Below are 22,187 nucleotides of genomic sequence, written 5' to 3' on the forward strand. Positions count from 1 at the left end.
GTTTTTAAAATATATTGTCATTATTTTTTTTAAGTTTTATTTTTATTGAAGTATAGTTGATTTACAATGTTGTGTTAGTTTCAGCAAAGTGATTTAGTTATAGATACATATATATCTATTTTTTTTCAGATTCTTTTCCCTTATAGGTTATTACAAAATATTGAGTACAGTTCCCAGTGCTATACAGTAAGTCTTTGTTGGTTACCTATTTTATATGTAGTAGTGTGTATCTGTTAATCCCAAACTCCTATTTTATCCCCCTTCTCCCCTTTCCCCTTTGTCAACCATAAGTTTGTTTCTATGTCTGTGGGTCTATTTCTATTTTGTATATAGGTTCATCTGTATCATTTTTTTTAGATTCCACATATAAGCAATATCATATGATATTTGTCTTTCTCTGTCTTACTTCACTTAGTATGATAATCTCTAGGTCCATCCATGTTGCTGCAAATAGCATTATTTCATTCTTTTCTATGACTGAGTAATATTCCATTGTATAAATATACCACATCTTCCTTCTGTATTCATCTGTTAATGGACATTTAGGTTGCTTCCATGTCTTGGTTATTGTAAATAGTGCTGCAGTGAACACTGGGGTGCATGTGTCTTTTTGAATTATGGTTTTCTCTGGATATATGCCCAGGAGTGGGACTGAAAGATCAAATGATAGCTCTATTTTCAGTTTTTTAGGAACCTCCATACTGTTCTCCATAGTAGCTGTACCAATTTACATTACCAAAACTACAGTAATCAAAATAGTATGGTACTGGCACAAAAACAGAAACAGAGATAATGGAACAGGACAGAAAGCCCAGAAATAAACACATGCACCTATAGTCAATTAATCTAAGACAAAGGAGGCAAGAATACACAATGGAGAAAAGATAGTCTCTTCAATAAGTGGTGTTGGGAAAACTGAACAGCTACAAGTAAAAGAATGAAATTAGAACATTCTCAAACACCACACACAAAATAAACTCAAAATGGATTAAAGACATAAATGTAAGACCAGATACTATAAAACTCCTGGAAGAAAACACAGGCAGAACACTTTTTGACATAAATCGCAGCAATATCTTTTTGGATCCGTCTCATAGAGTAATGGAAATAAGAACAAAAATGAACAAATGGCACCTAATTAAACTTAAAAGCTTTTGCACAGCAAAGGAAACCACAAACAAAACGAAAAGACAACCCTCAGAATGGGAGAAAATATTTGCAAATGATGCGACCAATAAGGGATTAATCTCAAAATATAAAAACGGCTCATACAGCTCAATATCAAAAAACCAAACTATCCAATCAAAAAATGGGCAGAAGTCTAAATAGACATTTCTCCAAAGAAGACATACAGATGGCCAAAAGGCACATGAAAATATGCTCAACATTGCTAATTATTAGAGAAATACAAATCAAAACTATAATGAGGTATCACCTCACACCAGTCAGAATGGCCGTCATCAAAAAGTCTACAAATAATAAATGCTAGAGAGGGTGTGGAGAAAAAGGAACCCTCCTAGAAGAGTGGTTTTTAAATTGTCTGGACTATGTATCAAATGAGTAAAATATTGTTGGTGTGCATTCCTAAAACTGTTTACTTATAAAATATAAGAATGTTCTGATGTATGACTATAAAACAATCAAGAACATAAAAATTTTAAAGAGTGAAATTTAAAAAATCAAACATTTATTATTTTCTTTCTGCAACCCAAATGGATTGTGCTGTGTACCCTCTGAGGTATGTACACCCCATTCTGGAGACTACTAACTAGAATATCATAGACCACGGAAGGCAACTATATACATAATGGCCCTACAATACAGTGGTATCAGTATTATAATGGGTAAATGCACATTCCGAAGGAAGGACAGAGGAGGTCAAGGCTAATATTGCCTACAAGAGGTAGGGAGACACTGGAGCTGAGTTGTGAAGGATGAGAATACTTTTAGGGAGTATAGAAGGTGGCCTTACTAGGCAGAAATGTGCAAAGAAACCTGAGAAAACTTTTTGAGGAACTTAAGTTTGATAAAGATGGAGCACTAAGATGGAGCACTCTTTAAGTTTGGAGGCTTAAAGAACTGGGGGTAGGGAAGGGGGTATTGGGTATAAAGAAATGAGACTGGAAGGGCAGCAGAAAACTAGATAATGGAAGGCTCTCTGTGCCAAGTTAACTTTGGTTTTGATCACCAGTAAAACACAAGTTAAACGCAAAAGGTTTCAGCACGTAACTGATGCTTTTTGAAGGAAAAGCTAACTATGTCTGAAGACATTCAAATGAGGGGAAGGAAGAATGGAGAGAGGGAGGAGAGTGGAAAGAACCCACTGTGCAAGCCAAATAAAATGTACAAAATTTGGTCACGTCCATGGGTGTGGGACCATACAGAGCTACTAAAGGACTTTAACCAAGGGAGAGTCAAGTAATGATCAGATTTAAATTTTAAAGAGACCACTCTGGCAGCAGTGTGAAAGCTAAAGTGGGTGAAGGAGGAATCGGAGGCCAGGAGATGAATTAAAATCCCCACTGTATTAGATGGGACCAGCTACATATTTTGAGGAGCTCAGTGCAAAATATTAGGGCCCTTGTTCAAAAAGCAGGAAAACAGTGCCATTAAGTACTAAAATAGAAAATGTTTCCCAGCGGTCTCTCTCTCCATCTGCTATGGTATTTTTCATTTGCTATTTAATGTCATGTTCCCTCGGGCACCAGGGCAAGAAGTGCAGACCTTCACAGATGCCTGGGGCCCTAGCCCACAACTCACTGTGTGGGTGACCCACTGGCTGCTAGGTTGCTCCTCCCCAGCCACCAAACCCATGCGCCATGCCCTGGCCCAGGGCAGGGAAGTTGAGCCAGGTTTCTTCCCTTCCCATGGCTGCCACTCCAACCCACTAGGTACCTGGAATTGGGGATGAACAGAGGCTTGCCTCAACTGGGTTGTGGTCTCTGGTCACCTGTCAGACACCAGTGAAGATGACAGGTAAGGGCAAGGACAGCCCTGCCAAGAGTGTGCAGCCTAATCCCTACCTTTCTTATGCTTGTGCACAGGCCCCACTAGGGTCAGAGAGTGATAGCTGTGGCTGGGTGAGGCAGAGAAAGGAAGGGTGGCTGGTGTTCCAGCAGGTGGGAAAGTGGGGAATGTACAATCCATCCCAGAGAGGCAGTGGGAGGTGGTACCGTGCCTTGGTTCCAAGTCCCTGCACGTGTTCCATTATCCCATTGGACTTCACTTACAAAACACAGATCACAAATCCAAAAATGAATCATTAAGAATTTTGAGATGGCAACCACTGAGCATTAAACTCCATGCAGAGGGCCTTCCTGAGTGCAGGCCCTGTGCACTGCACTGGTCTCATGCTCATGAAGCCAGGCCTGACTCTTAGGTTTTTGGCTCTGGGAACTGAAGAAATTTGTAGTGCTACAAAGTTAGAAATTCAGAGGGAAAACAGTTTTGGGGAAAAACATAAGTGGGTACAGTTTGGAGCAAGCTAAATTTAAATTACTATGGGACACTGGAACTAAGCATTAGGAGAACACTAACAGAAGACTGTTTAGAAGAAGGCTGTCAAAACAATATCACTTTATATTTCCTGATTTGTGGATCATTAATTACATTGCTATAAAAAGTCATAAAAGCATCCCTCTAATATGAAGATCTCAGCACTAGCAAAAGCTAAAAGAGTATTCCATGCAAATGCAAAAGAAAAGAAAGCTGGGGTAGCAACACTTATATCAGGCAAAATAGACTTTAAAAGAAAGATTGTAGCAAGAGACAAAGAAGGACATTACATAATGATAAAGGGATCAATCTAACAAGAAGATATAACAATTGTAAATATATGTGTACCCAACATAGGAGCACCTACATACATAAAGCAAATATTAACAAACATAACAGGAGAAACTGACAGTAAGGCAGTAATAGTAAGTGACCTTAATACCTCACTTACATCAGTGGACAAATTATCCAGACAGAAAATCAGTAAGGGAACACTGGCCTTAAATGAAACATTAGACGAGATGGATTAATAGGTATATAATGAGAACATTTCATCCAAAAACAGCAGAATGCACATTCTTTTCAGGTGCACATGGAACATTCCCCAGGATAGATTACATGCTAGGTCACAGAACAATTCTCAATAAATTTAAGAAGATTGAAATCACATCAAATATCTTTTCTGCAGTATGAGACTAGAAATCAACCACTAGGGGAAAAAAACTCCAAAAACAGCATGCTAGTAAACAACCAATAGGTCACTGAAGAAATTAGAGGAAATTAAAAAATACCTGGAGAAAAATGATAAATGAAAACACAGTGATCTAAAATCTAAGGGACACAGTAAAAGCAGTTCTAAGAGGGAATTTTATAGTGATACAAGTCTACCTCACAAAACAAGAAAAATCTCAAATAAACAGTCTAACCCTACACCTAAAGGAACTTGAAAAAGAAGGACAAACAAAACTGAAAGTTAGGAGAAGTAAAGAAATAATGAAGATCAGAGTGGAAATAAATAAAATAGAGACTAAAAAGACAATAAAAAAGATTAGTGAAACTAAGAGCTGGTTCTTTGAAAAGATAAAAAAAACTGATAAACTTTTAACTCTTCAAGAAAAAAAGAGGTAGGGCTCAAATCAATAACATCAGAAGTGAAAAATGAGAAGTTACAACTGACAGCACAGAAAGACAAAGGATCATAAGAGACTAAGAGGAGCAACTATATGCCAATAAAGTGGACAACCTAGAAGAAATGAACAAATTCCTAGAAATGTATAATCTCCCAAGACTGAATCAGGAAGAAATAGAAAATATTAACAGACCTATTACCAGTTATTGATTAATTTATTAATTTATTAAATTATTTATTTTTGGCCACACTGTGTGGCTTGTGGGATATTAGTTCCCCAACCAGAAACTGAACCTGGGCCCATGGCAGTGAAAGTGCCGAGTCCTAACAACTGGACCGCCAGGGAATTCCCTGAATCAGTAATTTAAAAAACTCCCCCCAAAAAAAGTCCAGGATTAGATGCCTTCACAGGTGAATTTTACTAAATATTTAAAGAAGAATTAGCACCTATCCTTCTCAAACTACTTCAAAAAGTTGAAGAGAAAGGAATGCTTCCAAACTCAGTCTATGAGGCCAGCATCACCCTGATACCAAAACAAGACAAAGATATCAAAAAAAAAAAAAAAAGAAAGAAAGAAAAAGAAAGAAAATTACAGGCCAAGATCACTGATAACAAAGATTCAAAAATCCTCAATAAAATATTAGCAAACCAGGGCTTCCCTGGTGGCGCAGTGGTTGAGAATCTGCCTGCTAATGCAGGGGACACGGGTTCGAGCCCTGGTCTGGGAAGATCCCACATGCCACGGAGCAACTAGGCCCGTGAGCCATAACTACTGAGCCTGCGCGTCTGGAGCCTGTGCTCTGCAACAAGAGAGGCCGCGATAGTGAGAGGTCTGCACCCCGCGATGAAGAGTGGCCCCCGCTTGCCACAATTAGAGAAAGCCCTCGCACAGAAACGAAGACCCAACACAGCCGTAAAAATAAATAAATAAATAAATATTTAAAAAAAATGTTTTAAAAAATATTAGCAAACCAAATCCAACAATACATTTTAAAAAATCGCATACCATGATCAAGGTGGATTATTCCAGGGACACAAGAATTTTTCAGTATTTGAAAATCAATCAATGTGATATACCACATTAACAAACTGAAGAATAAAAATCACATGATTATCTCAATAGATGCAAAATAAGCTTTTGACAAATTTCAACTCCATTTATGATAAAAATTCTCCAGAAAGTGGGCATAGTGGGAACACACACCTCAACATAATAAAGGTCATATATGATAGGCTCACAGCTTACATCATACTCAACAGTGAAAAGCTGAAATTATTTCCTCTAAGATCAGGAACAAGACAAGGATGCCCACTCTTGCCACTTTAATTCAACATAGCTTTGGAAGTCCTAGCCACAGCAATCATACAAGAAAAATAAATAAAAAGGAATCCAAACTAGAAAGGAAGAAGTAAAACTGTCACTGTTTGCAGATGACATGATACTATACATAGAAAATCCTAAAGACACCACCAGAAAACTACTAGAGGTCATCAATGAATTCAGTCAAGTTGCAGGATACAAAATTAATATACAGAAATCTGTTGCATTTCTATACACTATCAACAAACTGTCAGAAAGAGAAATTAAGGAAACAATCCCATTTACAATTGCACCAAAAAGAATAAAATACCTAAGAATAAACCTACCTAAGGAGGTAAACGACCTGTACTTGGAAAACTACAAGACACTGATGAAAGAAATTTAGGACAAAAAAAAAAAAACAGATGGAAAGATATACCATGTTCATGGATGGGAAGAATTAATGTTGTTAAAATGACCATACTACCCAAGGCAATCTACAGATTCAATGCAATCCCTATCAAAATACTAAGGATATTTTTCACAGAACTAGAACAAATAACTTTAAAATTTGCATGGAAACATAAAAAACCCTGAATAGCCAAAATAATCTTGAGAAAGAAGAACAGAGCTGGAGGAATCACACTCCCTGACTTCAGACTATACTACAAAACTACAGTAATCAAAACAGTGTGGTACTGGTATAAAAACAGACACACAGATCAATGGAACAGGATATAGAGCCCAGAAATAAACCCATGCTTATGTGGTCAATTAATCTATGACAAAGGAGGCAAAAATATACAATAAGGAAAAGACAGCCTTTTCAATAAATGGGAAAACTGAAGAGTTATATGCAAGAGAATCAAACTGGATTACATTCTCACACCATATACAAAAATAAACTCAAGATGGATTAAAGACCCAGATGTAAGACCTGAAACCATAAAAATCCTAGAAGAAAATATAGGCAGTATGCTCTTTGACATCAGTCTTAGCAATATTTTTTGGAGCTGTCTCCTCAGGCAAGGGAAACAAAAGCAAAAATAAACAAGTGGGACTACAACAAACTTAAAAGGTTTTGCACAGTAAGGAAACCATCAACAAACAAAAAGACAGTCTACTGAATAGAATAAAATATTTGCAAACAATATATCCAATAAGGGGTTAATATCCAAAATATACAAAGAAATTATACAACTCATCAAAAAAACAAACAAGCTGATTAATAAATGGGTGGAGGACCTGAAGAGATTTTTTTTCCAAAGAAGACATACAGATGGCCAACAGACACCTGAAAAGATGCTCGAGATCACTAATCATCAGGGAAATGCAAATCAAGACCACAATGAGATACCACCTCACACCTGTCAGAATGGCTATCATCAAAAAGACAACAAATAAGAAGTGGTGACAAAGAAGTAGAGATATGGGAACCTTTATACACTGTTGGTGGGAATGCAAATTGGTACAACCACTATGGAAAACAGTATGGAGGTTCCTCAAAAGATTAAAAGTAGAACTACCGTAACAGCCACCAATTCCACTTCCGGGTATTTACCTGAAGGAAACAAAAACATTAATTTGAAAAGATATGCACAGCAATGTTCACTGCAGCATTATTTACAATAGCCAAGATATGGAAACAACCTAAGTATTTATTGCTAGATAAATAGATGAAGAAGATGTGGTATGTATGTGTATGTATATGTATGTTTGTGTGTAACACACACACAGTAGACTATTGGCCATTAAAAAAATAAAATAAAATCTTGCCATTTGTGACAACATGGATGGATCTAGAGGGTATTTTGCTAAGTGAAATAAAGTCAGACAGAGAATGACAAATACAGTATGATCTCACTGCTATGTGGAATGTAAAAACAAAACAAACAAATAAAACAAAATGAAAAACAGACTCATAGATAGAGAGAACAGATGGTGGTTGCCAGAGAAGAGAGAGTGAAATAGGAAGGGGATTAAGAGGTACAAACCTCCAGTTATAAAATAAATAAGCCATAGGGATGTAATATACAGCATAAGGAATATGGTGAATAATATTGTAATAACTTTGCATGGGGACAGATCATTAGTAGACTTATCATGGGGACCATTTCATTGTATGCAAATGTCAAATCACTATGCAGTACACCTGAAAAGAACATAATATTGTACATCAACTAGTTTTCAGTTAAAAAATAAGTAAATGATAAATTGAAATTCATAGATGTTTAATATAAAACAAACAAACCATTTAAAGATCCAGTGGAGTGGTACTGGCATTGGTTATAAAATTAAATGGCCTGATGGTAGGAAGGCACCTCAGGGGTATTACTGTTCACCAGCAATGCTTGTACCTTGTTGACTATAGGTATAGCTAAGAAGTACAAAAATACCTTTCTGTACAGCTAACCGTAGCAAATCAAGAAGTTGGCAAGGTTTCCTTTATATATTTCTAACTTCCTAACTTCTTTGAAAGGAGAAAGCATCTGATATCAGTTATACTTAGTGGTTAACTATATGCTCCCCTAAGTGAGTATTAGCCCTTCAAAACGTTTATCTCTAGTTGTGATATGAAAGGAGTTAAGCCTCTACTTTCCCATTAAAACAGAAGAAAAATATCTTGGCTTTGAGGAGATGGCCTTATAGTACACTATCCTTAAGAATGAACTACATTTGAGTTCATCCTGCCCTCTCTCTCAAACAGCCCTTTTCTCCTGGGCAGGATAAGTTGTAATCTCCACTAGTTAGCACTATTGCAAACCTATTTCTAGGAATAACCATAGATCGAGGAGGTTTTCCATCATTCTTTGATTCTTTCAAGTTTAGGATCTCGGCAATATTCCCTGCCATGCCTGCTCTCTTTTCTTCCAGGTATTTGCTATCTGCTTTCTATCCTCCTTAAGGGGTTGTATGTTTCCTTAATCCTTTTTTGTTTCCTCCAAATTTTATATTTTCTGGGGTATTTATCGTTAAAAGATTTTAAAATTACACCCGTTCTGATTACAAAATGATTTAGAGGTATAGTTAATATTTAATATCTTCAGACTATAATTTTTCTTTTCTGGCATCCCTATGTTTATTATATTATTTTTACCTCTGGTAGTAATATTTTGATAGACATGTAATATGAATATGTATTCATACATATATGAATATAAATGTTCTCTTTATTGAAAAAGGTATCACTGAAGGGTAATCCTACTATGGATTTTAACTCCATGCAGATGGTCAGGAAAGAGAAGAAAGATGAATAAAGAATATTTAAGCAGCAGAGGAAAGAACTTTAAGTGTCCTGGAATACAACAGTAATGAGAATGTAAAAATTGAAACAGGATTGTAGCTCGGGTGCTATGAATTCAAACTGAATATTTTACTGCTAAAACAGATTCTTAGGCTGGTCAGAGGTCACTCTGCCACAATAAAGCAAGTATTTTGTAAAATTAGACTGGTCATCTGAACTGACTGTGGTAAACACTCAGAAGGGCAACTAATATACAACACAGCAACTTGTTTGTGAGCGATAGCATGCCACTGAGAAACTTCACTTGCTAGTTTTTTTTTTTTTTTTTTTTTTTATAAATTTATTTATTTTATTTATTCATTTTTGGCTGCGTTGGGTCTTCGTTGCTGCACGCGGGCTTTCTTTAGTTGTGGCGAGCGGGGGCTACTCTTCGTTGCGGTGTGCGGGCTTCTCGTCACGGTGGCTTCTCTTGTTGTGGAGCACGGGCTCTAGGCGCACGGGCTTCAGTAGTTGTGGCTCGCGGGCTCTAGAGCGCAGGCTCAGTAGTTGTGGCACACGGACTTAGTTGCTCCGCGGCATGTTGGATCTTCCCGGACCAGGGCTCGAACCCGTGTCCCCTGCATTGGCAGGCGGATTCTTAACCACTGCACCACCAGGGAAGCCCCCACTTGCTAGTTTTTTACGGCAGACTTGAAGGTACAAAAGGAGGCACTGATGTCCACAGGTAATACATTGACTAAGTGGGTTCCTAATACTTTAACCACTCATTTAGACAAATAGTTCTCAACCCTGGTTGCATGTTTGAATCATCTGGAAAGGTTTTAAAAAATACAGAAGACTGGGCTCTAGTCCAGAGATTTTGATTTAACTGGTCTGAGGTGGAGCCCAGGCAGCAGTATATTTTGAAGTTCCTTAGATGATTTTTGTGTACAGCCAGAGTTGAAAACCACCGGTTTAGACAATGAACACTTTCTGGTCTTTATTAAGTGGGCATGAAGCTTTCTGTCTCTTTGTTTACTTTGGAAAAACAAAGATCTTATGGAGGATTCTATTCAAAACAATGGCTAATACCAACTGAGCCCGATATCTCAATACTTAAGAAAGGATGTAACATTACTTTTGCTTTTTGGTTTTTTTCTTTACAGAATTTAACTTAGTCTACATTTATTCCTCTGAAGCTTTACTTTCTTCTAAAAACTATGCAAAGGTTCCATCTTTTGACAGTCTTCTGTACCTAGTATGTCTGATTGGGAATGCTCAGGAGTCACTGTGACAAGAACACAAGGAGGGTTACATAGGAATAGTCGGTTACTGCTTTAGTTCAAATTTGCATTCTGGTTGTCTTGGCATATATTTTAGTGCCTGAATTCTTTCAGAGCCAAGCTCAAGGCTAATATAAATGAAGCAGCTGCGACTGCATTGTGTTACATTCACAGGGAAGGCCAACTCAGACCATTGTGTTATGGAAATGAAAACACTAAGCGAAGCACCTGGCCCAGAACACAGCAGCTTTCTTTCAGCCAAAGCTAAATTGATGGCATCGTCTAAGGAGAAGTGATACAAAAATCATAAATATCAATAGTCACTTTATAAATAGAATATTAAAGAAAGAAGCCTGTCGCAAAAACTCAGGCAATGTGAAACAAATATATACAACTACAAGATGTTAGCATATTCCCTTTCTGAATTAAATTTAAGTACCTGGATAACTTTTCATTAGTTTACTCATTCCTTCCCAGTCACTCTTGTAACATCATTTAAATGTAGTTTTAACAATATATAAAACATACAATGGATATTTTATTTAAAGGAAAACACAAATATGACAAAGGCAAAAAGTCTAGCAGGATGTTAAAGAAAAAAATGAAAAATAGGATCTTTAAAAAGAGGCAAAAAACCATTCAAATGACTAAAATTGTTCTTGAAGAATCTAATAGTCAAAACTCAAATCTGCAAAAACATTGCGAGCTTATACGTATGTCTGACACCTAAACGGCTCAAAGAAATATCCACAGAGATAAATCATTAAATAAAGAATCCTACCTAGTTTCACTTCCCAACCTAAGTAGAAAGAGTATACACTACATACATAAAATACCATAGCCCTGGATTCCAAATATAAATTAAGATCTCTCTTTGTTGAAGAGAAAAAAAAGGTAACTATTTTGCGCAGGTGCACTCCTTTACTCCAAATGATCTCTTAGTGGTTATTAAATGGTTTAGTAATCCACTTGACTAGAGACATCATCTGTAATACCAAGAGAGTAAGTGTGAAACACAGTCACTTGATTCAGGTTCTTAGATAATTCATTTATATTTTATCCACTCAACAATTACTTGTTGAGTGTTTCCTATGTGCAAGGCTCTGTTGTTAGGCATTGGGGTAGCTACAAAGATAACTCTACCCCATGCTCTGCGGTGACCTAAATGGTAAGGAAATCCAAAAAAGAGGGGATATATGTATACGTATAGCTGATTCATTTTGCTGTACAGTAGAAACTAACACAACATTGTAAAGCCACTATACTCCAATTAAAAAAAAAGTTAAGTAGAAGAGATATTTATTGTCTAATGAGGCACACAGACCTACAAACAAATAACTGCAATTGGAATTAAGGTGAAGAGACATGGAATCAGAGCGGAGGAAGAACTGAATAACTACCCTGCAGATCTCTGCTTTTCTTATGCCTATGATTAGATAAAAGTACAAATACATTTAAACATTCCCCAAAGCTGAGACCTTACCTTAACCTATAGGTTCAGTGGCCATATGACTTCCTTCTTTCATTTCTTACGTTCTTATTTTTAAACTTATTGACTCTGCTGTCTACTATCTGCATAAAGATGGATTAGACTATGGAATATACATGAATATACTACTTACTAGTTATCCATTTTAAGTTTAGAAAATATAAACTTGGGGGAATAAGGAAGATATGCAAAGATATATATCCTTTCTGCCTTATCTAGCAGCAGTCAGCAGGATACAAACAACTCTTACTCACTGGCTTCTGGGGATCTCTCAAAGACTAACCACTACTCTAGAACTACCAGCAGTGTCAGCTGATAGCCAGGGGTGGGTGCTGGACTGGCCTTCTATTGAATGATAGCCCCTTACCCATCACCCTGAGTTGAGATAGTGATAGCAAGAAGAGTCACTTAGGTTAGAGTCAAGTAATTTACCAATATGTCCCAGTATTTATATAACTTGGTTTAGCTTTTAAGCCAAGACAAATATTTCAATTAAACCAATCTTTAATGCTTTAGTGGCCAGCAAAATTTAGTTAAGCTTGACAAACAAACCCACTCACAGTCTTGCCCCAACCTACCTCTCCACCCTCTCTCTAGCCATTTTTGCCTACACGCTTTTCGATTCCTGCCTCGCAAAGCAGGAAATGCTTTCCCATATTCCCTTGAAGCGTGAGTCACCTTATGAAGTATGTCTTTCCAAAATGCTATTCCCTCAGGCTGGAATACTCTCCTTCCCCTCTCAACTATTTTCATTCAGCCTTTGAAACACAGCTGAAATACTGGCTCCTTGACAAAGCCTTAGCTTACACAGTGCATTGTTAAAAACCGGTGTCACCATGCTCATCAACCTCCTTATGCATCTGGTCATTTTTCTGTCTCTTGCTACTAGACTATAAGTTCTCTTGTATGGAAATTCTGTTGTGTTCATTTCTGTTTCCCCAGTACCAAGTAGAGTGCCAAGAAAGCATCAATAGTCTCATCAATATCAATTGGTGAATCACCAATACTTTGCCCAAAGTAAGCATTCATTAAGTGTGTCATTGTCAACAATTTCCATCAAGACTTGTTAAAAATCTATTTCATCTGCCCTCAATAAGCCTGAAAATAGATCTAGGAAGAATAAGGCCCTTTTGGAGAGTCCACAACTAGCTCCTTTTTGGGTCCTCCTGATGGGTAGTGAACCTGCTGTTCACCACAGCAAAGACACCTGAGTCTTAGAACCACAAGTACTTGTGCTTAAATCTCACCCCTGCCCCTTTATAAAGTTAACATGAAAATGATCTTAGAGGTACTATGTAAGTAACTAAAAGTTAAGTATCTCAAAGTTAGGTTCCTTTTCGTACTGCTTTCCCATATTCAGAAAGTCTTTTGTGATATTTATTACAAAAATATTTTGTGTTAATCTGAAAACTAGACATACTTCTTCTGGCAATACATTTAAGTGATGTAAGTCACATTAGCTATTGGTATCATATGGAGATTTAAAAAATACAGTGTACTTCCACAGACATCCAAGTACTGCATTGCCTCATTTAGCCAGCATATTTTGGTTTCTCTTAAAAGAATATAAATTATTTATCCAGCATTATCAAGGAGTGAGGAACTTCACAAACCAGATTTTTCAGAATAGCAATTTTTATAAAGCTTCATATATCTTTAAGATTTTAAATATTCTCAATGGATATATATCACATAATATTACACAGTTTCCAGTTTTAAAAAAAAGCCTGGTACAAACAATATAATTTCACTTTTCCTTAATGATTCAGGACTATTATTATCAATGTCAATTACTGCACTATGCACCATCCATCCTGTAATACAATGGTACCATTAAGGACTATCAATAAGTATAAGGCTATGTGCCTTTATCCTAAATGAATTCAGATTGTTTTTATGACTCCTTGTTTTTCATTTTCTCTGCCTCCTCCCTCTAATCACTGACATTTTTTTTTTTTTGCCATTAAAAAAAATTGCAGTCATTGTGTTTGCACGGTTATTTTTCCAAACAGTTGTCTAGATGAAGGCTTATGAATGGCTAAATTCTACTAGAGAGCTAAGTGCATGGGCTTTGTGACTGCAATTTGCTAGTCAGGGGACCCTTCTTTCCCTCAATATTTCTAAATCCATGACGTGGCCGAGATTGTAAAAAGAATAACAAATGAGGGAATTCCCTGTCGGTCCAGTGCTTAGGGCTCAGCGTTCTCACTGCCGGGACCTGGGTTTGATCCCTGAGTAAGTAGTCTGTGAGTAGTGCTAGTCTTCATGTATATGCATCATTGTTTTATTACTTTTACTCAAAAATAATTAGTCTTATTATTAAGGTAAACCTTAAATTAGCTGTCAATTTATTGTTTAAATATAAATGAAAATTGTTATTGCTAATTAATTCAAATTTTAAAAGCCCAGTCATGAACTTCAGATTCAATATAGGAAGTACTTCAAAGTTACCACATTGCAGAGGAATATTCTTCTTCAGTTACTGATGTTAAAAAAAAAAAAAAAATTAAGTATTCACCATTCTATTCTAGCATGACGGTAGGAAAAATTCAAATTCTAACTGAAACCTTTTCACCAAACTCTTTATATAGATAGATAGTTTCACTATATTTGATTGGTTTCATCAGGAAAATAAGACGGGGAAGGGAGAGAAAAGATGCTTTTTTCATTCATGAAAACAAATTTAAATAGATAGTTATGTCTATTAGCATAAAGAAATTTAGTAAAAGGCATGAAATCCAGTATTTTAAAACTCCTGTCATAATTTGGTTAGAATATTAATCCAACACTTGCTTGTGGTCTTTAAAAATGAGAAGATTTGTAAAAATTTGAAAGGTCACAATAATAGATATTCACAAACTCTACAAGGCACCTAGATATAACAAGGGGAAATCTTGCTTCTCAGGATTAATGGAAAATAAAACATTCACTTTGGTTAATTTACAAGTGAATGCCAGCTTTATATCTCAAAATACCAGTTCTACTTAAAAGGTCATCCTAACTTTAAAAAATTATATTGGAATAAAGAACACAATGTATTAACTTGGCTGAATTAAAAGAAAAAAAATCCTTTTTTTCCCAATAGAAAAGGCTATTTCTACTTTATACTGATTTCCAGTATACCTATAATAATGACCAACTTCACGGATGTAATTCTTTTCAAGTTTAAAAAGAATTAATTTTAATAAAATGATATGATTAGAAAGTAAGTATATTTCTTATTCAATAAACAAAGAAAATGGATGAATTAAAATCTGGGTTACTCCAAGTTATATCAAAGAGGTCCAAACTGCAACTGGTAGTCAGCTGACCTGATCACTTACAGACTTTCCATCTCAGCATTCCTTCATATTTAATATTCATTCTCAGTACTGCCTAGTCAGTTTAAGGAGTATTTTTAACGGGAATATTTCTTCCACGGTATTTCTTAAGCACTTATATAGTCATCTAAAAGATGGTTTAAGCAAAGCATAGGCCAGGTTTCAGGATTAGAATTCACAACTGTCTAATTTTCTAATCTAATTTTCTGATTTTCTGCTCTGCAACTTTATGAGTCTCATCATTCTCTGCTTAGGCTCCATCACTAAAAACACTATAAGCCATCCTTTAAAAAAAAAAAAATTCCTACCAGCATCTTTATAGAATTGTGATAGGTTTTAGTTAGTGACTTGATAAAGAGATTCTTGAGGAACAAAATGTTTTGATTTCTTAGCAACTGTCTCTAACTCTAAAAAGAAAGGAGAAAAGTAAAGTATTCTTTTAGAGAAGAGAAACACTTACTGGTACTTTGAAGGGTGAGGTATTTGCAGTATCCATAGAGTTGGGTTTCTCTGATGTACTGGTCCCTGAGATACTCCGTCTGCGGGGGGACCTTTCTGCTGGCACCTCTGGAAAAGAAAAAAAGAACATCATAAAAAACACAAATTTAGGATCTTTTGCTAACCTGTAAAATTATTGATTTTTTTCTCACAAAAAATCAGTCTGCTTTAAAGATACATTACATTCTATCTCTACATAATTTGTTTCTTTACCTCTAAAGAGATATTATCAAGACACTAGGGAGACTTGGTCACTGTTAAGAATCTACTTTAGTGTGACAGCTTATATCTTTATGTACATATAAAAAGTAATTTCCTCTGAGCTATGTTTAATATCTCTAAGTTCACTTAATATTTGCATCTCAGTGTATGAATCTACTTCTCTATGTCAGCAATATAGGAGTTAATATAAGCCAGTGAAATTTTTTCATATTCTTATGAACAAATTTTGCCTAGTGAACATGATTTGATGGTGTCTGCACAAGGGTCAAAGTTCAGTTCTGTGCAGATAAGATGATTCACTAGCCTGCAGCCAAAGGTCCATGAGAAGACTAAAAGCTGCTGCTAGGATAAAATAACATATATGCCTATGCTGATATAAAAATAGATCAGCTTCTCCTTGTTCTGGCAATATGACCTCACTAAGATCTTACTCTGGAATCCTAAATCTGTTCAAATTGACCTAACAAGCTTCAGATTTTACAGATGATGTGGTATTCTCCAATTTAATTACTATGCACTATATTAAGGTTACATTTAAAAATTTTTATAGAGTGATATACATATATATGCATATATATATGCACATAAACACGCACACACAGATGATAGATATATACATATTATACCTTTATCACAACTGCTTCCCATCTCCACTTCAACTGACAGACATATAGGAATCCAGCTTCTCAGATAACATTAGATAATCTCAACATGGACAAGGAAAAAAAAAAACACATCCTAAAAAGAGTATTCTGTGTTATCTTCCAGATCTTAAAAAATAAGGAGTAAATCGTGACTCCGGAGACTGACATTTTCATTCCTGCTGTTCTCCCTTTAAAAGATAGATGCAGTTTAAACTTCCATTTCTGGCCTCCTGGCCCCTGGGATCCGTGCTACTTCCACTTAAGAGAAAGCGTTTTTTCTCGCTCCCTCCCTGTGTCTTGCTCTTCCCCCTCCCTCTCTACAGCTTGCAGAGAGCACAAGCGAGAAAGCAACACACAGGACTGCAGCTATTCAATCAATTGTTCCGACTGCACATCCTCATTAGTTACTTTCAGGCTATTAGCAGACGCCCAACCACTGCCTCCCCTCAGTTACAGCAAATTTCACTGTATTACACTAATCTGCAGAAGAAAAAACATTTCCTGAAATTTATATTCATCTAGTGCCAAAAGGACACCATTTTACACAGACCCAGTAATACACACAAATCAATCCCTCCTATGAAAATCCAATTGGGAGTGCTTACCCTATTACTATCTTTGCGTGCTGGACACTGATTTTCTTTCCATGACTAAACATTTCTTCACTGTGACATCCTGACCAGTAAGACATAAGCCAAATCGCAACATGCCTAATGACCGAGAGGTTGACAACACAGCGTCTTAAATGCCTGCAGTACAAGAAAGTTCCATGCTATTACTGTGTTTTAAAATTATGACCAATAACTGCCTCTCAACTTCTCTCTAACCATCTGTGGTTAAATGAGCCTTAATGTACAAAGCCATTTTCAGAATTAGGCACACATGAATTCTACTGCACATTTCTAAAAAATGGTACTATAATTAAAATTCATAGGAATGGCACAAAGCACTGAATTTAAACAAATCAGTTTGTCAAAGCACACTGAACAACAAGACCTTCAGACTCCAGGAAGATGACTTTAAAGGGTGATTATCTAAGTCAGGCAATTCTATATGGGGGGCAGGCAGGTGGGGACAGGGGCTGGTGAAGGTAGAAGGAGATCTCATCTTTCCTCTGATAATTACTGATCATTAGAAGATACATGAGATTGAATATTACAATATAATATATTTTAATCTCTGAATAATTGATGGAGAAACCATATTGGGAGAAAAATAAGTTCCATTAGCAAGGATAAAATGATCTAGTAAACAGTTTTCCTTAATTTGCAACGTTCTGGCTAAGGAAGAAAAAGAAACTTATCTCCTTACTGTCTTCCAAACATCTAATTTTAGTTTTCAGGCATATGAACTCATTACGTAAATATATTTCAGTGCTTTTAGCTATTTGAAATTATTTTGGCTATAATGAGCAACCACATTTCAAACCCTAACAATATGTTCTTTGTTGTACTTATCTTTAGATTCTCTTTCTGTATCATGAAAAAAAAATCACAACTCTGATGTAGCTTAAAGAATGTCACTGGGTTCAAAAAGAAGAAATTAAATTATTTTTGAAGTTTGAACAATTGCCATTAAAGAGGGAAAAGCAAGGAAACAAAATAAGCTAAATCAACTAATGATAAGAGGAGGAAGTCTACACTTCTTGACTTTCCCAGCCCTCATATCAGTGCAACTTATCTGCTGATGTCTTTGAATATTAGGGTTGCTTAGTTTTCAGAAGATTCATAACTATTTCAAAGCTGAGAGAAGAACATATACCCAAAGAACCAATGTCCACTTAGAAACAGGGGAGCAGCATCAGGAAGAACAGAATTAACAACTTGCTGGATTAGTCACAGGCTGGCCTGCATGTTAAACTGGTCCAGCTACCTTTGACTTTAAAGCTCCAAGCAAAAAGGAAAGCTGCTACTATGCTCTTAAAGCTACATTTCTGCTGATTTGGATGGAAAATCTATACCAGTCCCAGCAGACCAAAATTAGACAGCTCTCTACCCTACCCGCCCCATGCTACATACTACTGCATTATTTTCACCTGCTGTAAAAATTAATATTCCTTTCATAGTCACAATATTTAATTACAGTCATTTTAAAATATGCTCACTCTCTAAGACAAGAGGCATATGATATTGTTTCGGTAAAGGTCTAAAACTAATTTGTTCACTTTCTCACCCTCTAAATATAATATTTTTCATCTTCAGATTGAAAGGCAAAAAAAGTTATAAAAAGCCCAGTTAAGTTTTAAATTTATCTCTTCATTTCCTTTGCCATTGGGTATGAACTGAGATGAGGTGACAACTTATAATAATGAGAGATAACCTCCAATACAGCTCCACATAGGATGATGTATTGAACAAAGAGAACATCTGGGTGCTTTTCTTAGCAGCTCTACCAACTATCTGTGTGATTATGTGTAAGCCATTTCAACCTTTCCTGCTCTGGTCTGCATTAATAAACTGGGTTATTCAGACCAACCAGAGATGAAGACAAGATGAATGAGTTTATATGCTTTGACCCAAAATTAGCTTTTTGGAAGAATGGGGCTCTCTAAATCCAAAATACATTATTACAATGTCATTTCCTCAAAATACACATTTTCTTCTATGTCAGTGTGCTTTCTTTTAAAAGTGTGGCAAAGGAATTGACAACTAGATAATTATAAGGGCAAAGGCACTTTTGGTGGAAGATGTGCCTATTTGACAAACAGAACTCAATTCTGCCTTTCAGACCTAATAGTGTGTTCATGGCCTTTAGTTTACTTATAACGAAGTCAATGTAACAAATGGTGTTTCAGGGAGGGAAAAAGAATAGGACAGAGAAAGGGAGATGAGTAGGAACAATAATTTCACTACAGTAACTATAGTGAATAGGTAGCTAGATGCATTGAGAAGGTGAGTGGGAGCCAATACTTAAGGAAGTGAGGAGGTCAGGCTTGTAGATTTATCAGGGAGGGAGACTGCAGACAGAGGGAGAACAATACAGAGCTTCTAGGGTAAAGTTCAGCTGGGAGGCCAGTGGGGCTGCTGTCAGTAAGTGGGGACAAATAATAGCAGAAGGCCTAAAAGGAATCAGGGCAGGCATGCTCAGATCATGTAGGCTTTGTAGGCCTACACATAAGGACTTGGCTTTTTACTCTGAAAGAAAAACCACCTGGTAAAATGCACTTCATCCAAAGGTACAAGTCACAAAGAACTACTATGGAGAGACACTTATTGGCGCTTTCTTAATTTTTTTTTTTTTTTTTAGGATTTCGAATAATGAATGTGATTGAAATGATTCTAGAATATTATTATGTTTGGAAAGAGAGTAAGGAAATTGGTTATATTCACTGAGGGTTAGGTTCTAAAAGCCTCTGCAAATAAATGAGAAAAGTATCTATTATGTAATGTCATTATGATAAAATATCTATAAATATCAACTATATTTACTTTTTGTTCAGTCACATTTAACCAAATTTCATATACTGTCATGTCATACATGCATATACTTAACATAAACAACATAGCTAAAACTGTCACGAATTCTGATAATGTCTATCACTTAGAGTAGGTTACAATCTTTTTTTTTTTTTTTTTAAGTAGAGGAGATGATTCAAAAATACGTTTTTTTAGGAGAAAAAGATGTACTTCAAAATTATTTAAGTACCCCTTTTGTGAATAATTTGTCTAAGGCAGAAATATTTTTCTATTTTTATGATAATTTGAGTTAATGTTAAATGTTTGTTATGTGCTAACCACTGGGTCTAGTATCTCTCTTACTTAGTTCTTGTGGTAGCCCCTGAGGTAGTAGCAATTTATTACTCTCTTAGATGAAGATGGAGGCAAAATCTAAAGAAGAGAATAACCTTACCAATGTGAAAGTAATTTCAGAAAATTCAAAACAAACGATAAACAGAATGAAGAAAGATATTTATAAAGTTTCGATTTGGTAGACAATGATGTAAGGAACCAAAATATTCTTCTTACAGCAAAATTCTCTAGTTATGACAGACCAGAAAAACATTACATGTTCACAGATACAGTCAGATGGCATATACAGTATGTCTAAACACTTCACATTAATAGCAATCCAAGCCAATTCCTAGTAATTTTGTGTACAGAATTATAAAACATGAATGAATGTGAATGCTCTGTCAATTATAATTATTCACAGGCCCCATTAATATTTTTGACATTATATTTAGGAAACAAGTGCTCTATTGTTATCAAAAGGAAATTCTTTAGTTCACTTCAAAAACCTTTTCAAAAATCAAAAACATTTCAAGAAAGCATGATAGAAAATTAAACACACACCAAAATGTTTGTTCACCCATTCAAGTCACTGGAATTTCAATGTGTATGGTGTTGCTGTGAATGAATCCACTTTGCTATCATCTATTTTCCCTTATATTGCGTAAATGATGACAAAATAGGATGTGATAAGTCCATGGCTCAAGTTATTAATGAATGAGTTAATAAGCAAATAACTTATTTCTCCATGCTGTGAATTCTAAATTAGGAGAATGCTTCTTCCACAGGAGGCACAGAAGACACTTAAGGAACAGAATAGGAAGGAAGGAATAGTATTAGGAAATGGGTTTGTACCTCTTTAGCAAGAGGGCCTTTAATAACAAATGGCAAACATGAAAAAAAAAAAGGCTTCATGACATTTCATACTTTTTGTTGGAGGATTCCTTAAAGGTAATGAGAGCTTAAAGATGAAGGTAGAGAAGAATTTTATAAAGGAAAAGTGACAAGAGCAAAGAGGAGAAAATTACATCCTGCATGTATATAGTTGCTAACAACATAGCACCTGGGTGTTTTATAGACTTCACCACCTGATTTTCAGCAGGACATTTTCTGCTGTATCTCACTTTTACTGCTGTAAAGCCGAGGCACTGACAGTCACTACCATTCAGCTGCTCTGAAGTACAAATCCCCAGAGCCACTTTAATTCATCCAATTTGTATCACTTAGACTGCAGTACTTCACTCAAACAAGCAGTCCTTTCAAGTTTGCATGCCCTAGACACATTTCAATACGTACAAATTGTTGCTAAGTAGAGAAATGTGGTGAATTCTCAGAAAGTAAAGCCATCTAGTCTCCCCCACCTTTTCTTTACCTCAACAAATTTATTCCCTATTATTATTTTTAAAAAATTCTTCTTGTTAATATAGTAGGAGAACAGATTTCTCTCTGGTCAAGCAAGTATTCCATTTCTTCACCTTAGGGCTTCACATGATTATACTGGATGAGATGATAGAGAACACTTTTCACTGTTAACTGGAAAGACTAAGAAAACAGTTTAGAGATATTTATATGGTTATCTTAATTTTCAAATACAAAGCGTATCTATGGTTCTTAGTGATAACAACCAGGGATCTTAGTAGTAATAATAAAAGTATAACAAGGATAACTACAACACCAAACTAACATTTTTATTCCTTATTACATGCTAAGTGTTTTGTATTAATTTTCTCTTCAATCCTCACAATTCTCTGGAATTGGAATTATAGCCCCCATTTTACAGATGAGGAAGCAAGATGTTCTATTACTCTGCCCATGTTTGCAGGGCTGGTAAAGGGCAGAATCAGAATTAGAACCC

General features: G+C 35.9%; 1 protein-coding gene across 3 annotated transcripts in view; it reads right to left on the bottom strand.

Moving 5' to 3' along the window:
- The window catches only part of RASAL2 (RAS protein activator like 2), a 376,664-nt gene that overhangs the window by 74,646 nt on the left and 279,831 nt on the right, over positions 1–22,187 (bottom strand). For all 3 annotated transcript variants that reach the window (XM_061183077.1, XM_061183076.1, XM_061183078.1), the window contains one exon: positions 15,701–15,807. In XM_061183077.1, the coding sequence (XP_061039060.1) occupies positions 15,701–15,807 (107 nt within the window). The remainder of the gene's footprint in view (positions 1–15,700; positions 15,808–22,187) is intronic.

Source organism: Eubalaena glacialis, chromosome 3 (assembly GCF_028564815.1).
Source record: "Eubalaena glacialis isolate mEubGla1 chromosome 3, mEubGla1.1.hap2.+ XY, whole genome shotgun sequence".
Lineage (NCBI taxonomy): Eukaryota > Metazoa > Chordata > Mammalia > Artiodactyla > Balaenidae > Eubalaena > Eubalaena glacialis.